At 41.5% G+C, this 17,439-nt stretch overlaps 1 protein-coding gene across 1 annotated transcript; it reads right to left on the bottom strand.

Annotated features, from left to right (window-relative positions):
- Positions 1 to 1,173: 1,173 nt before the first annotated feature.
- On the bottom strand, positions 1,174 to 6,159 carry spry2 (sprouty RTK signaling antagonist 2). Its single transcript, XM_020102050.2, has 2 exons — positions 5,697 to 6,159; positions 1,174 to 3,156 (listed from the first exon to the last, which is right to left on the bottom strand). The coding sequence occupies exon 2, from the start codon at positions 3,106 to 3,108 to the stop codon at positions 2,044 to 2,046; it is 1,065 nt and encodes a 354-aa protein (XP_019957609.1). The 5' UTR covers positions 3,109 to 3,156; positions 5,697 to 6,159; the 3' UTR covers positions 1,174 to 2,043.
- Between the last annotated feature and the right edge of the window lie 11,280 nt (positions 6,160 to 17,439).

Below are 17,439 nucleotides of genomic sequence, written 5' to 3'. Positions count from 1 at the left end.
ACCCTTTGCAGCCCCTCTTCCTAACACTCACCCCCCCACCCCATTCACAGCTGAGACAATGTGGAGAGAGAGAGGAGGCCTGAGACTGGAGATATAAAGACCAAACGCAAGATCAACTCTCTCCTTTCTGTCCCTTAATGGGATTCTGCCCGTTATGTTGCCATCTCGTCCGCTTACCGCTGCAAAAAAATAGGTGAAAGTTGATAATTATATAAAAACATCCACCCCTCCCCTCCTCAGCCAGTCGAGGGCTGTGGGGTGAATAACAAACAAGTGAGCGCAGGTTGGGCCTCGCTGCGTCAATCACGCTCTCTGAATGCGTACTGTGCCGCAAACACGTCCGTATGCTGTCAACAAGTGTCAGGGCTTATGTTTCATGCTCATGGTTCGCCTGCAGGGACATTCAAAACCAGAGGAATTCCTGAACAAACCTTTGATAAGAAATTTAAAAAAAAAATACGGAGGAAAAAAATGGGCAAAGTGTCTGCAGGCTCCTGAGGAATGTTTATGAACCGTACCTGTAGCCAGGTGAGCATTTTATTTATAAGATGAAAAAGAACTGGAAGAACCATAATTGAAGGTTAATCATTTTCTGGTTTGAAAATATGCACATTCAAACAAAAAGCTTATGAATCAACATATATCTTTTAAAGAGGGGCGATGGTGAACTTAACTACATCTTTGTTTCCTTGCTTTCTCTTTATAAAAACGTGGTGAAGTCATTCTGCTGCAGAGACAAAAAAATTGCACCGGGTTGTCCATGTTGTGCAGATGTTGGATGATAAGACAACGCAAATATCTGATTTACCTGCCAGCCCCCTTATAAAATGTCAGAGTGAGAATACAACAGTGAGTGATTGGGTATGTTCATGATGGTTCAAGACAGCGACAAAAGATGTTAAATTAAAAAGACATCAAGCTTCAACATTTAAATGTCATATCCTGCCTCCTTGCTGCTCTACCCAGGCACCATCCTTCAACCGGACAGTTTCCCGTTTCCCGGTTGCATTCTGTACATGAGAGACAAACCAAAGCAAATGTCTGGATGCAATTTTCAAAAACATTTTCTGGAGTTCATGTGTGAAAACAGCCTTAAAGAGGGGCCATGGTGAATGTAGATTCTGTCCAAAACACAAAAAGCATTGAAAAGAGACAAGAAAAAAACCCAATCCATCAGACTTCAAGGTTGTTTAATTTCAAACGTTAATATATTTCGTCTTCTAATTCATAGTGAACTATTCATGCAGCTTCGACACTCCTACAGGTCGCCTCCAATCTGAAGCAACTACACAACTTCCCCCGATACAGGTGACACATTTAATAATGCTCAAAATAAATATTTTTCATTATAAAATAATAAACCTTCAAATAAATATATATATTTTTTAAACTTTACACTAAGCAATGTTGGAATTAGAAAATAGTTTTTTCATATAAGGTCACTGTACAATTTACAAGTAGAAGGCATACAATTTTTTCCTTTGTAAATTACATAACAATTGATTGATATACATTCCAGTGAATGTAAAGAAAAAAAAAAGTTTAATGATTCATATAAATGTGAATTTATGAAGGTGCCTCTGGTATGGCAGAAAACTTTTCACAGTTGAAGTATTATTATATGTACAAAAATAAAACATCTGTCAAACTCATATTCTAATGTACAAACCCTTTGAATTACTACTTTACATACAGTTAGTAACAGGAGCCTGTTCTTAGCATATAAATTGTATTAAATGTTAAAAAAAAAGACTATTCATTTGGACTCCACCAAATGAAGGAACTATTTTTCAGGACAAAACAGTAGTTGAGTGTGTCTTCATACCTTTAAACATGCAGAGCACTTATTTTGGTTTACCCTTCAAGTGAAACTCATAATGCTGGACGCAACTGCAGAACAGACCTGGCAGGTGAAACAACAAACATGACAGCATCACTCGATTCCGAAGCAAACCACGACAGGGCTACGGGGACAAAACTAACAGTTCAGTCAACATGGAGTCTCTCCATCCTTCTGCACTTCAACACACATAAGCACCTCATCTACGTTTGCTTGCCAGCATCCTCACAGTGGCATGGGGATGTGTTTTTGCACCGACAGCCGGGTCGAGCGACTCGGTCATAGCAGCTCTGGCACACAGCGACACAACCTTTAGCTGGGAGGTAGCAAAGGAGACAGGGGAAGAGCACGGCGAGCAGTGACACTGTGGTCCAGCGCATGCAGCAATGGGACTGGGAGCACGAGAAGGGCTTGTCGGCACACGTGTCCTCGTCGTCGCTGGAGCAGTGGTAGAAGAGCCCCTTGACGCAGCACACACACGTCCCGTACTCCACCGCGCCATGCGCCGAGCACACGCACCGTCGGCCGCACATCCAACAGGAGGGAAGCACCCGCGGGGTAGTGCACTCCGGACACTGGCAGCGACCACAGTTCTCACACTTGCTAGACTGTTTGCCAAGACCTTTACAGCTTACGCTGCCCGGCACGGCCATCAGCGCCCTGGGCTCCTCGTTTAGGGGTTTCAACTCCTCTGAATTCAGCTCTGCGCGTTTGGGCTGGGTTCTGATGATGTGATCGCCGATTGCTGGACCGCTGATGAGCCTCTGGCCTGAAGAAGTGCTCCCAACGCTGGTCCTGATGTTACTCTGGGAGACCTCTAAACTGGAAGAGTGCAACACGCCCTCCTCCCCAGAGGAGATGGAGGTGTGTGTGTTCCCATGCTGTGCAAATGAATGCAGGTTGCGGAAATTATTAGGTCTTTCTTCCCGAGTCTCCAGCTGCCCGCTTGTCTGTGAAACAGGCGACGACCCACAGTCGATCCTCTGCTGTCTTTGCTGAGAGGCTGGAGACACTTGGGGCACCTTGGGCCCTTCGGTATACTCATTACAACTCCCAGTTATCCTAATCTGATCCAGCGACAGCACTGCCAGAGTAAGGGACACCTGGCTGTTGTTCAGCCCAGGATCTGGCGGACTGTCACGTGTTGTCGGAGGCCACAGTTGCGGTATCCCTTCGTCATGCGGTGTGCCCGCTGTGCTCGTTGGTGACGGTGACTGTCCGTGGTGTCCACCTCCCCCGTCGCTGCCGTTTTGACTTCTGGAATCCATCTCGGGACTTAAGGGCCACTCTGGCTGGCAAGGGACACATCTGAAGTCCTGGTGAAAGAAACGGACAAGTTTATATCTGTCTGTGACAAGCCATGCAAATGATGCCATGCAAATCATAACTGATATCTGTAGAAGCGCCACTATGGAAATAAGGATGATCACATTGTAGGGGACAGAGATGGGTACGTTTGATTACAGAGTTGAGGGCAGTAGTGACGGGTGGCTGGGTCTTTAGAATCACGTTTTGAAGAGCTCCTTTTATTGAACACCAACAGCAGGTTTGTGTTGCATGATTGTGTTTAAAAACTAACACTGAATTTAGGTGTTACTGCAAACTTCCTGTTTCGTCTCAGGTACTGTATGACATGACGTCTAACATGAAACCTAATCCAACCTAAATCAAATGGTCCGCAGAGCTCGAAAACAGGCCTTTGTTTCCCATTATCTGTCCACCATCTTCAGAAGAAATACTTCAAATTCAAAAAATGAATCAGCAGCTATATTGTTTATTGGCAACCAAATATCCACTCGTTTACTTAAATAAACATATCCGGTTTTGAACTATATTCAATTGTAAGGTTTTAGGCCGCTAGAATGTGCAACATGTCTACTCTGGTAAACTGTAGTGGAAATGTTTTATTATCATTTACTGCTATTTTATAGAAACTTTATTTAACAAGAAAACAGCTGGATTAGAGCCTAATTAATATGTAGCTATCAGGATAATCACATGTTTTGAGTTCCTGCTATTCGATTGTGAGAATTTCATCTTTTCTTTGTCAAACACCGTAACATACTGAATAATATTATAATTTTTTTTTTACTGCTGGTCAGACAACAGCAGACATTGGAGAGAAGCAGGGTCAGACAATAAATACGGGACAGCCTCCTGATCTAGGGTTTCAATGGGATGTGAACATTTTCAAAGTTTCTAACCTTAAAAAAACACTCTCACCCGTCATCTGCAGGAACTGTAAGATCCTCTCACTGATTCATCATTTGGAAAGCGTGAGGATCAGCATCGTCACTCTGAATTAATCTAACAAATTCAAATTGCACAGCTTTGTTTTCATCAACACATCGCACCAAAGTAAAGAAACTGTCAGCAGTGGCCTCAATTCTTCTTCCTTTGCACTAATTAGCTTTCAAATGCCTTCTTTGGGGGGTGTGAAGTCCCCCTCTTCTCTTCCCCTTTCAGTGACAATATAGGAAGGGCTTTTGTTTGTTGCCTGACTGCTCATTTACATTGTGACACTCATGAAAAGAAGATGAGTGACAAGATAAAAAAAAGTCTGGAGCATGAAAGGGTCCGTGTAAAGTGTGAGTGATACCCTTGAGGGGGTTAGGACTGATGTACTGCTCCCGGTGAGCATGCACTGGGCTTCTTTAGGATTTCTAAGCTTTTTCTGCTCCAGATGAAGAGCTTGCGAGGTAACACCTATTAGATGGGCCTTTGTGCAGGCCGTGTTGGCCACAGTGGGTGGGCCGGTGGAGGTAAACTGGAACAAACCAACGATGTGTTGGAGATTGCAGAAAAACCACGGTTTGCCGAGAAATGGCAAGACTATGGCTAAATTGTGGAGTCAAATCCAATGAGTCGTATGGTTCGTGGTTGAAGTTTTTTTTAGAGTGAGTCTGAATACTGCCTGATAAAATGAAAACTATCACAATAGTTGTATGTTTTAAATGTATTACTCTTAGCAAAATCTCCAAAACTATAACAATATAATTTCCATCAAAAGCAATATAAAGCAGTTCAGCTGTATTGTTGCACAGTGAGGAGGTAGTGTTAGTTCATCTCTAGTCAGAATTTAAAACCACAAACTTCTCCCTGAGGCAAAAATCCGCCTTAAATCTTCAAGGAATTGTGATATGACATGTATTTATTTTGATAATATTTTTTGCCATATCGCCCAGCCCAGGATAAAACTTTGAGTCAAACCAAACTATTCTTGCTGTTTCTGATATAAGTTGGAAGTTAAGTTTTTAGACTCCAAATTAGTTTTTAAACATCGAAGGAATCATAATGTGCCATTTAGTTTTATAATCCTTGGAATCGCCGTAAGATTTTAGGCCATATCGCCTCAGCCTGGTTGAGATTATAGAAACCCAGGTCAAATGACAGGACTGTTGCATTAAATGCAATAAGTAGTATTGTTCCTAATACTTTGGATGATGCATATATGACAGTAGATGTACATGATACACATGGGGGAGGAAGAAAAACTACAGGGAATGTGAATGCACATGAGAGCAAACACAGGTGCCCGTCTACCTGCTAATAAAGTATACAGCCAGCACTGTTATATACAGTTAAATCAGTTATTAGACCGAGCCTGGGGGCGGGGGGAGGAGGAGGCACAGGCTTAATATTACACCTGTCTTCACTGGAGGAAACTTTAAACTGAATAATGAGACTTTATTGTTGTCTCAGAGAACAACTGCCCTCTCTGGTAAAACCAAAGCATATTTACGCAGCGTAAAGGTGCAGGGACAAGCCATGGCGGCTGAATTTTAACGCAACTTCAGGGAAAAGCGCATCGTAATGAGATAGGGAGCATTCACAGAAGTTAGTGGATAACACTTACCGTGCTTCCGACGCTTTAGCCCCCGTGTAGGTGAAATAAATCCAAAGTGAGAGGCGGGTTATTCCTCACATCGACAGCGCAGTCTGTAAACTCCATGGAGAAAGTTTCCAGGCAGCTGGGCGCATCTTTTTCTTTTCGTTAAAAGCGACGCAAAACACGTAAAATCCCTGCGCAAGGAGGCACGAGGCGTTAAAACAAGTCGAGAAGTTGAGCGCACGCGTAAAACTTCTTCCTGCAGGAGCAAGAGCGATACAACGTCTGCTCCGGTGGTTTTAATTCGCTGGTTCTTTATCCGTGAGGCTCCAAAGAGTTGGAAGCACCTTTGCCCGTTGGTGAGTGGGCTTTTTTCCGGCTCTTTCCGGAGAGGAGATCTGGATTTGGGCTGTAAATGGCGTCAAGCGGCAGTGAAGGAGGGGGAACACTGCACTTGTTGTTGCAGCGGATATCTCGCATCCGGTGTTCCGCCATTGGCTGCTGGGGAGCGGCCATTCACACCCGCCCACACCCAACCGGGTCAATGACACCGACCCTGGGCCAACACTTCAATACACTTGATTAGACTTCTGAAATACTGTCTACATCTATATTATTACTTACACTACATATTATGTTAATGCAATAGCCATTTAGATATAAGAACAAACATTTTATAATAAATAATCAATGTGTTATTATTAATTAGTTATGATAATAATCGTTAATGATCATTTACTATAATAATATAGCCGGTAGCTCTGAAGTGGGTCAGTTTACAAAGTTAGTGCTTTTACTTTATATTTTAAACATAGCGAATCACTTACTTTAAGCGCTTTTATTTGTAGTAGATTTCTTTCTTCACTTTTAACATTTTGTATAGAAAACAATGTGTCACACCCACTCCATTACATTTATCTTACAAATGCAGTTTACATTTTTCCAAATAGTTGAATAATACATAATGTGATGTAAAGCGTCTCCACATATAATAATGATAATAATTAACAAAGAGAATGTGGCTGATAGCTCTGAAATAGGTAACTTTGCTTAGTTAGTAACTTTATGCTATTTTGAGTGTATTTTGCCAGTCGTACTTATGTACTTTTAGGAATTTAACTTTTTTTTAACTTATATTGGAGTATTTTTTAGTTTAAGTGGATAATCTGGCAATAAGTTGATCACTAAAATATATATATTTTTTTAATATAAGTTTTGAGCATTTTATATAGAAAATACTTGTCTAATTCTAACTCATTTCATTTAGTTTGAGTAAATTCACCATATGGGGACGTGCATTTTAACAAAGTGACAGAGATGGGGAAGGAGATGAAACAGAATTACCTTCAAAATAACAGAAACTGAGTGGTTTTAGTGAAAGTACAACAAGAAGTGTGGTGTCAAAGGTCATAGGAGTCGATTCACATGTATGTTATACTACAGTGCATAGTGTGAATCATACGGAGCATCAGCAGACACTTAATTCATTTTTACATCTGAGGCTCACTGCCATTAGAGCCACTAACAATCCATGAAGTAATACCACTAATTAAAAAGCCCATATCCTCTAGGCTGGAGTCAATAACTGTACAGCAGCGCCCCCGTGTGGACTTTCTTCAACACTGCAGGTTACAATCAATAGATAATTAAAATCAAGTTTAAATTAACAGATTATCACTGAGATCGGTTTAAATGTCACTGACAGCCAGCTGGGAAGTTTCTTAATCATACCTATAATTCAATGATTACCTGAGGCCTTGTTTTTTACGACACCAGATGTATACGAAGACAAAAGAAACCGCGAGGGAACGTGACACAACAGCATATGGGACAGGCAGCAGCAAACATCAGGTTACTCACTAACACTCATCACCTTAAAGGTCAGGATGCAAACACACAGCGATGAAACAGAAACCACTTCCAGAGCATCATTGAAGATGTTTGCTGAGGCGTCTCTCGCACGCTGTTCCCTCTACTTCAGTAATAAAGAGTCTGATCAATCCCAGACTGAAGAATTCTTTGAGATGTCACTTTAATGAACTGAGAGAACCACTTAGTCAAATGTTCTTGGATCTGGTTCAGGAAGCTTTCAAGATTCCCCTTTGTCTTTGAACTATTTGTCTTCCTTTCATTTCCCTCTCTCCCTATTTTTTTCAACTCTTGTTCATGCTGTTGATATAATGAGATTGCTACATGTTTGAAGCAGGAGCATGTTACAGAAAATTGCAGAGAGCGGCTTACATAATAATAATAATAATATGAATTTATTACCTATACCTCAGAACATGATATCCTACTGGGCTGCCTGCCGGGCGAATACGTTGTTTTTTAGGGGATTTTCTTGTCAAGTCAAATTTTATTTATATCAAATCACAAATTTGCCTGATGGGGTGCAACAGTCTCTACAACATTACAACATCCTCTGTGCTTAAACCTGTGAAACGAACAATGAAAAAAAGTACCAAAAACCCTGGGACAGATGGGACCCGAGCTACATGACGATGTGAAAAGGAAGGACAGACTCCAAAAACATACAAGAGGCAAAAACTCATCGTTCACACGTCTAGAAGGAATCAAACACGCGGGGGGAGAGGAAGACAAGGAGGAGACACCTGAACATCTGGAATGAAGGAGTGACAGCTGGGAGAGGGAGGGAGAGATTCAAATGAGGGATGTTATGTCATCAGGCTGGGGTTTGTTAGTAGGGTCATGATCGGGATAACATTTGGGAGGCTATAATAAAACAGTCCAAAAAGACAGTTAGGAACTAGCAGGTGAGATTGCCAGAGAAGAACCCAATATCTTTGGGTGTGGATCTATTTATCTCTTTGCTTAACATTACAAGGATTTATTTTATTACAGAGAGGTTCTCAGGAAATAACGTTAAGATGTAGAAGTGAAAAACAAAACTATGTATGTTGTTGAGAATTCATTTGTACAGTTTGGTGCAGATCCTGATAATTTTGAGGAAAAACCACTGTATCCTGCACTTCTTATTAATCAAGAATAACAATATATACAGAACCAGACACAATAACAAATTTCAATATATAAGTATCAGAGTTAAGTTAAAGTTTATGTGTGTAAACCTTTAACCTTTGTGTTTCCCATGTTTGTGGCCTTTTGATACATCATGTTTGTCTTTAGTAAATTTCTTCGAATGTTGGATAAATTGCAAATATAAATGTATTCGATTTCAGTGGACAAAGGTCAAAGGTCACAGGGACCTCAAATGATTCTGGGAGTAAAAATGTACACCGAAACTCGTTTGCCTTTACTTGCTGCTTCTGTCTTGATATGACCAACTTGACAATACAGGAGCCACTAGGGAAGATTTAAAATTTCCATCTTTCATAATTATGATATTTGCTGGACATTTTAAGCATTTGAAAGTATCACAAAAGATGCAGTGTGAGTACGTCCCACAGTTACTCCTCAACAAAAGACAATAAAGACATATTATCTGCAAGAGCGCAGCGACGTTCCCTTCTGCTTCTGTCTCGCTGATATCCACTTCCTCTCCCGTCTCAGCAGTTTCCTCCCTGGACCCTCGTGGACGTCTGAGTTTAATTTACCTCGTTTTCACATCTGTGGCGCTACGATGGCAGCGGCAACAACATCCGGGGAAGTATCCTCGATAGATGCAATTTTGCTGATGAGCAGCCATGCATAAGTATGAGTGAAGGAGGGGAACTTGTGATGACTCATTTTCCTCTTGCACTAACACCTTGCTGATTATGTAAACACCTGAGTTTTGTTTCTTCGCTGGGAAACGGGCACTCAAGTGGACAGGCAGTCCTCGTTTCCCTCCTTCACTCAGGGCTCAACGTGTACCTTCAATCAGAACTGTTTCCTTAAGGGATTTGCTGCAATCAAGCGTGGAAGTCTTCACACTGCGGCCCTTTATGAGGAGTAATCCAGCTCCTCCCCACAAAATAACTAAAAACTATTCAATTAAAGCACCTTTTCCGTTTGCTAGATAAATACTGGAAGGTGCGATTACCGCACTCCAACACAAGGAAAGTGAAGATTAATATATTTCCAGCACACTCAAGTACCCTCTAAATTAATAACACGGTGACAGACACTAATATTGTGTCACCTATCTTGTCCCTGGAAAATTTGTTGATCCACCTTGACAATAATAAAAGACCACTTAGTAAAATTAAGCTTGCATTCCTGCAGTGTTGGAGGCCTCTACATCCATCACGCACACTTGCCGTCTCTCAGGCTGCCGAATCAAGCATGATTAATGATCGCGGCAGAGCCAGCGAGGTCTGAAAATTCAGTATTTAATAATGGTCGACTTAAACGTTTCTTTTTTGACCTGTGCTGCAAGTAAAGAGGTCTCTCTCTTTTTTTTGTGGAGTATCTGAGGAGTGAATCTCTCTCCCGCTGAGCCCGGAACGTCAGAAAAAAGAAGAAAGAAGAGAAAATTGAAATGAAACCTCAAACCCTCTGCTGCTGTTGCTCGGGGAGATGAACTGTGCTCCGATTGTTGAGCAGATGCTGGAAAACGTTGGAAATAGCCTTGCAAAAGGGACAGAGTGTACAAGTACATCGCCTGTTCTGACTCACAGGAACACAAGCTGAGATGGAGCCAAAGCTGCTGTGTTATATGATCCTGATGAGTGGTCGATCACAGCTTTTGGGTTTTTACCACTATGTCTACAGAGATACAAAAAACTCATTCACTTAACTGCGTGCTTTTGAATTGATCAGTGAGTGTCATTCTTTGGTTAACTGACTGTTAAACAGACATGGCACACACACACACAGATTATAATGATAAATGTGGAAAGTTTTTAACTCGGGAAAATAGTTTTCAACTTATTAAAATGGCTGGAAAGTTGGGTTTGGACATTTTCATATGAGGAAAGTAGCAGGAGACTGAAATGGAAAATGTTCTGAAGATTCTGGTGAGGGGTGATGTTTGGGTAGAGCAGATTTTATTTAAAGGAAATCCTTAAGAGGTGAAGAAGAACTTAAGCAAACCTTTACTGCAGAAATTTGGAGAAAATTCGAGGGAAGTTTGTCAATTTCAAAGAGGTGTGGCTTGTTCAATATCCTCTCAACATGGAAACAGTTTAATTTCTTACCTTTTTCTGTGCAGTTCAGCCCTCGACCTGCAGCCAATGTTTCTATTAAGGCCCCCGAACCAAGGAGGGACACACTTAGTGACACAGCATGCAAAGACACATTATATCCATATGGCTTCCACTAATGCTCCACTGGTGCCAAGCTTTTTTTCGACCTGGTTCAGCAGATCCTGTCTGTGTTTGATAAGCATCTTGACGTCACAAATGTTGGAATCCATGTCAGCACCAACGATACCTCCAATCACCAGTCTGAAGCACTAAAGCAGGATACAGTACTTAAAAACTTCAAGTAATCCCTTTGTATCTCCGGTTCCATCCTTTCATGGAGGTGTAGAGAGTCAGTCAGTCCCAACACTTGGCTTCAGGTGGTGTGTTCCTCACACACCTTTGTTTAAATTGTCATTATTTCATCTTTTCTGGGAATGTGCATCATCTTTAACAGAGGTGGCATTCTCCCCAGTCAACTTGGAACCATTTCCCTTGCAGCAAATATTTTTCCTGCCGTCTCCATTGCCAGACCTGTACGACTGATCACTTCATACCACACACCTGGACTCAGCACCTGTCACTGACAGCAACTCTTCAACCTCACTGTCCTCATCCACAACACATCACTCACTAGCCCCACCTATAGGTGCAAAAGGCCATCTACCACCGGCATTGTTTCACATGTTCCAGTGATCATAACGCTCAGATTTGCCAATGACAGAAACACAAGCATGAACATAAATCTAAATAATCTTTTAAAAATCCAGACAAATACATCTACGTCATCTCCCAGCACAATTAAAATGGCACAATTCAACGTAAGATGCTGACCAACAAGACTCATTTCAAATGAGCTTAGATTTGATGTTTCTAAACCCAGGGTTAGTGGTCGTGGTGGTGGTATGTGTGATCAATTTTCTTGTTTTGAAGTTCTCACTTTTAAACTGTGCGATTCTCACCCAATTTTAACGGTGATTATCTATCGTCCTCCAAAACTGAAGAAATTTTGAAAAAATGAAAGGGAAAATATGCTACATTTTAAAATGTTGCTCCTATTAATTATTAATTAAAAAATATTCTGATAAAGAATTTTCACTTCACTCTTGTTCATGGTGACCCCCACTATCTGTATGTCAAGTGTCAAGTAATTTTACTGTAGAAATCTTGCTTTGCTTTGTGGTGGCTCTGTCTGAATTAGATGTGATCCAGCAGAGCACTATTGCACGCCCTCTTGAGCTATTGGTGAAGTAAGCCAGTTATGTTGCGTTGTGTAGCTACAAAAAATGGAGGACACAATACGAAACTTCAGGTTGTTATTATTAACATTTTGGCTCAAACCTTCACGACAAAGATTGTTTTCTTTGCACATGTCTAACATTTTTCTTTGGAATAATAAATGCTGGAATGAAAAAGGCCTGTAGGGCGGTCATCATACAAGACTTTCCGCTTTGTCTGCCGCCTTAATTGAACACATCTGTGGCTATTGATTGGCTGACGGACTTGATTGGGGCTGACCAGTTGAGCTGAAAATACCTACAGCCACAGAACATAGCAGGACCAGCTCAGATAAAGAGGGTGTTGTACTGTGGAGAAACAACTGTTATAACTTCACATGCACATACGTCATGTATTTAATTTATCGGATACTTATAAATCTGAGCACTTAATAATAATGAATTGAGAAATGCCCCCTTCCCACTTCTTTACATAGACACAGCCGTCACCATTTTTATTCTGTATTCCACTCTATATGCTAATATGAATAGTGCGATCATATGGGGTTCCAAGCTTTGAATACCTACTCTGTTCCAGGGGCCTGTTGACTTCTTTGCCATCTCTCCTTTTCACAACAATACAGAGAATACATGCAGCACACAGAGGCCAGGCCGGAGCCTCTCAGTGCTTGTTGCATGCCTTGTCGGGGCAGAATTGGAGAGGAGGAAAAGGGAATCAAAGAATAGTCGCAGGCTGTGCTACGAGTCGTGATGTGGGTGCTGAGCGAGGTGTGGCAAGTCACGCTTTTGTCTGAGTGCCCAGAACCTGGCTGTTGAAATGCTGCAGGAAAGTCCATCTTAACAAGCTATTTAATTGGGTGCATTTTAAATTTAAACAAAAAACATATCCAATATGTGAAAAAATGATTTACTTATTATTATCTCATTATGAAATAAAACTCCTTTTGCTGGAGACTGTGAACTATATTGAATGACCTTTAAGGTGACCATTTACTTTTGAGAGCAGTGTGGTGTATTTTCATCCAATAATATCTCTTTTTCTAGTTTAATAAACATTTAATATTTTCTTTGTCTCTGCTGATATTTAAATAAATAATATACTTGTGGCAAACATGACAAAGTAGTAAAAATACAGCCACTAACATGAAGGAATCTAATGGATGGACCTGGCTCAAAATAATAAAAAAAAGAAACAAAAAATGGATAAACTGGAACCTGCAAAAAATAACTGACAGATATTTTAATGCAGGTACTGACACTATACAATTAAATCCATAAAACAAAACTAGATTGGAGAATCCGCCCAGAAATCAGCCTGATTATCCTTTAGTGTGGGCCCAGCCTATAATAAAGATTGAGTTTTGAGAGAGACTGGCAGGTCCTTTATTTTATCCAGACCATAATATGTGTATAAATGAAGCTCTAAATTTCTTGATAACAGCTCGGTTTACTTTGGAAGAAACAATTACAAAATGCTGGTGTGTTTTCCATGATCTTCTCCACTAGTACTTATGCAAGTTCAATACACATCAGCCTTACACTGATACATTTACTGCCTCCAGGAAATAGCCAGATGCTGCACTTTGTAGTCCGACGCTGACAGAAGCTTTCCCCTTCTCCAAGCTCCTTGGTGTTTATATGCTACAAAACAAACAGCAATCCATAAATGGAGGAATTACAACCTGAAGCTCATTTAAGTACTGTGCGGACGTGGATATTACTCCTGAAACGTCTGCAGACTCTCTGCTGCAGCGGTTGTACATGTTGGATTTGGATTGAATTTTACATGATGCACCACAACATACAAGCGGGTAGAGTTTTGTCTATTTACGGTAAAGCATGGCCACTGTTTCGAGCGAGACGATCGAAGGACACGTGGGAGAGATTTCAAAAATGTTGGAACTTTTTGAGGAGACACTACAGTGATGTTACTTCACGTGGCTACAGAGACAAGCACTTTCTTAAGAGGCACATTTTAACAACCTCCTCCACTGTCTCCATGCTTGTTGTTATTAGAAACACTTGAACCTGGACTGCCCTCTTGTGGATGTATTGCTTAACAACCATGCCAATGTAAAGGACACACTGATGCTTTTTAATTCAATGTTCATGGAAAACTCTTCCTTCAGCTAAAAGAGAAACCACATAACCTTCCTGCCCTCCACTAATAAGCGTACACATGGGGCATTCTAAGGGACTTTGGGGGATAAACATCAGACTACATGGTGCCTTGTTAGAGGGTTTCCATCCATGGTGTTGTTGCAGTTTCCTGTACAACCGATTAAAGAATTCAAGGGGGTTCTCACAAAATGTTGCTGTGTACATATTCAGCCAGTTGTCAGGGGGCCACCTCTCCACTTCTGCCCCTATGCAATTGCCGTACATTCCCTTAAAACTTCTCCTTCCTGTTTGGACGAGTATTATTGTGTTTTGGTTTTAAATAAAAACAAGTAGCACACACACATTGATTCGCAAACATGCCTCATTTCTCTCCCATCGATTGTTTGGTCTGACCTCTTTCTCGTCTCGTACCGTCAACACTGATATGGATTTGAGCTCATTAAGCTGCTGTGGAGGAGAGGTCAGCAAAAGTCCCCCCCCATCCCACAGATGCATGTGGTTTTTAACGCTCTCATTCTTTGGGAAGAAAGTGGAGTGCATAAAAAATGTATTGCACTTTAAAAGGAGCCTTCCACGCTCTGAGAAATGTTACTGATTAGCATGAGCGACGAGATGGGTGTGGAAACCTCAAGGGTGTTCAACTGACGCAGCTGCATTCACTGTGTGTGTATGTGTGTCAGTGAATATAGTGTTTTTATGAGTTGCATGGAAAAATTTGTGTGAATTGATGAAGAAGGGCAAGAAAAAGATGAAATCTTTGTTTGCAAGAATGACGGTAATGGAAAGAGAGGGAGAGACATATTGCATTTATCCAGCACATCTCAGCACTCAGGATATTATCCCTCAAATGAATAACTCACACAGGAACAGACTCAACAGGACCAGCTGCAGTGGAGAAGAAGAGCAAACTATCTGCCAGAGAAAGAGTAAAACCAGCCACAGGCAGTGCAGATGCTCGCTCTGACACTGAAAAACTGCATCCTATCCCTCACCCAGTGATTCTGTGGTGCAGGGCCAGAGCTAAAAGTCTCTAGACAGGGTTTAACTTAAGCCTTTACTCTCTCTCTCCATCTCTCTTTTATAGCTCTCTCTCTCCCTCCTTTTCTTGTCTCTGGCTGTTTGGAATCTGCAGGAATCTCTCTCTCTCTCTCTCTCTCTCTCTCTCTCTCTCTCTCTCTCTCTTGTTTGAGGTGATGAACATTGATGGAGGTGTGAGCGCTGTGGGAGGTGCAGAGAGTGACAAGAAGTCAAACAAGTTCTCAGGGCTGTGGCTGTCCAGCTGGGGTCACTGTTGAGATATGTTAAATGAGTCTCAAGTATGTATACCTGTGTGTGTGTGATTGTGTGTGCGTCACAACTCCTGGGATGAGTCCGAAATCACTCACTACTCACTATATAGTGAGTTCGCCAGGTTTTACTGCAGTACAAATGTTCTGTGCCATTTTTTAGACCCTATTTATTATGCACTCAGTGTTTCCCACAATGCATCAGGGACAGTAGTTAATTACCAATGGTCAGTAACCCAGCAATATGTACCATCTTGCATTGTGCTTGCGGCGGAGGGACGAGAGGAAAGGGAGCAGCAGGAACAGCACGACCTGTCGTACAAATGTAAATACGAGTTTATTTCTATATTTAAAGGTCATTGAACAGGTTTTTTTTTACCTAAAATGATTTATATTAAGTGTAAAATAAACTATTAACATTTATTGTGTGTGTATTAAGTGTTTGGGATGATCAGTCAAGATCATCGAGAGACCACATGATTTCATTTTCTCTTCTCTACAAACTAAACTCAAAATCCGTTCATTGGTGAGACCTGAATGTGAGACCATGCAGCCAGTTTCCTGCTCCTGTTAAATGATGTTCTCGCAGTTTATTTGATGGAATGAAACTATATTTGTAAACCACTGTACAAGAACACCACCACTGCAACCGTTTGGCTGCAGGAAACCAAGTTCCCTGTGAATATTTTTGAGGCGAAACTCTTTCCCTAGCGTTCTGTTTCACAAACTTGGAAAATGTTGCAGAAAAAACAGAGCAATGGATGAAATTATATCTTTGAGCAAAAATGGTACAATAGCAATATTTTAATAAGAGATCATGAAGGAGAAGAGTGAAACTGAAGGGGAAGAAAAGTGAAATCTCATTGTCATGGCAACCCTTTTCGGCAGAACGAGCCATGCGATGGCATATTTTCTCTGCTCCCCAGGGAGTAGGGTAAACTGTGAATATAATAACACCATAATGCATCAGACAAATACAGGAGGTGTGATGTGATGGTGCACTTTCTCAGCCGCCCTGATAGTAATGTGTTTCCTGTTCTTTTTACGATGGAGAGAAGGTGTCGCTCCATGCACCGAGTTGTTAGATTTACTCTGTGAATGCTGTCTGTGCAGCGTGGGCTTTCATGCTGCAGTTTTCAGCACTGAAATGGAGTTCGTTTTATCATTTCATCCAATAGCAGCGGCTCTTATTAGCTGGATTCAACATCTCCAACAAGCTGCTTGGTTAAAAACTGCCTATTGTGTAAACTTGTATCATATACAAACCTGCTCTGGGATGAGGCAGTTTTGGTAAAAAGCACTTTCTGCTAAAGTGGAACTGCAGGTTTAACGTTCCCGTGAGTCTGTATAGGAAAGCAGACATGCACACAGACGTTGATGCCCACACTCTCACACTCCCTTGCATGCCCAAACACACACACACAACAATTTCCACCATATCATTACTCTGTGCAGTCCCATGCACCTTTCATCCTCCCTCTCCTCAGAGTCACTGGAAGCTAAATTTAATTTCCGCCTCATAAATCTCTCTGTAATACGATATCGCCGGCGCTAAATTGCTAAGATAACCTTTATCAGAGTAGAGGTGAAAGCCCTGAATCGTTGAACGGTTACTCCTCTGCCAGGCAAGAAAAACAAGGAGGGGATAGAGAGAGGGAGGTTGATAGATATTTTCCCTCGGGCGGAGGCACCGGCACCTCGGTGGCGTCACTGAGCTGTTTGGATCGATGCCAGGTGGTAGAGAAACATTTGGAGGAAACGGAGGAGGGCGGGTGGAGAACCAGAATAATCCTTCTGCCGGGTGCCTGTCGCAGAACTTCATTCTTTGTGTGTGTAATATGTGCACCGTGAATTATGCTCTTTCAATAAATCTTTGTTTACTCAACCTTAGAGAAAGTATCAGAGAGCCGGGCCTCCTGGGGCTCGCTGTGCTGGTCTTATTACGTCTCTGAATATACCCAAACCATAGAGCTTGTTTTTTCTCTTTGATTCTATCCAAGTAATTATTCAGTGACTTGTGCACCCTCTTCTAATCTCTTTT

Source organism: Paralichthys olivaceus, chromosome 24, assembly GCF_024713975.1.
Source record: "Paralichthys olivaceus isolate ysfri-2021 chromosome 24, ASM2471397v2, whole genome shotgun sequence".
Lineage (NCBI taxonomy): Eukaryota > Metazoa > Chordata > Actinopteri > Pleuronectiformes > Paralichthyidae > Paralichthys > Paralichthys olivaceus.
Note: the sequence above shows the minus strand (reverse complement) of the source record. Positions and strands in the feature narration are given on the sequence as shown.

Bases quoted from the DNA above. Each gene is read 5' to 3' on its own strand.
- spry2 (XM_020102050.2), bottom strand. From the start codon at position 3,108: ATGGATTCCAGAAGTCAAAACGGCAGCGACGGGGGAGGTGGACACCAC.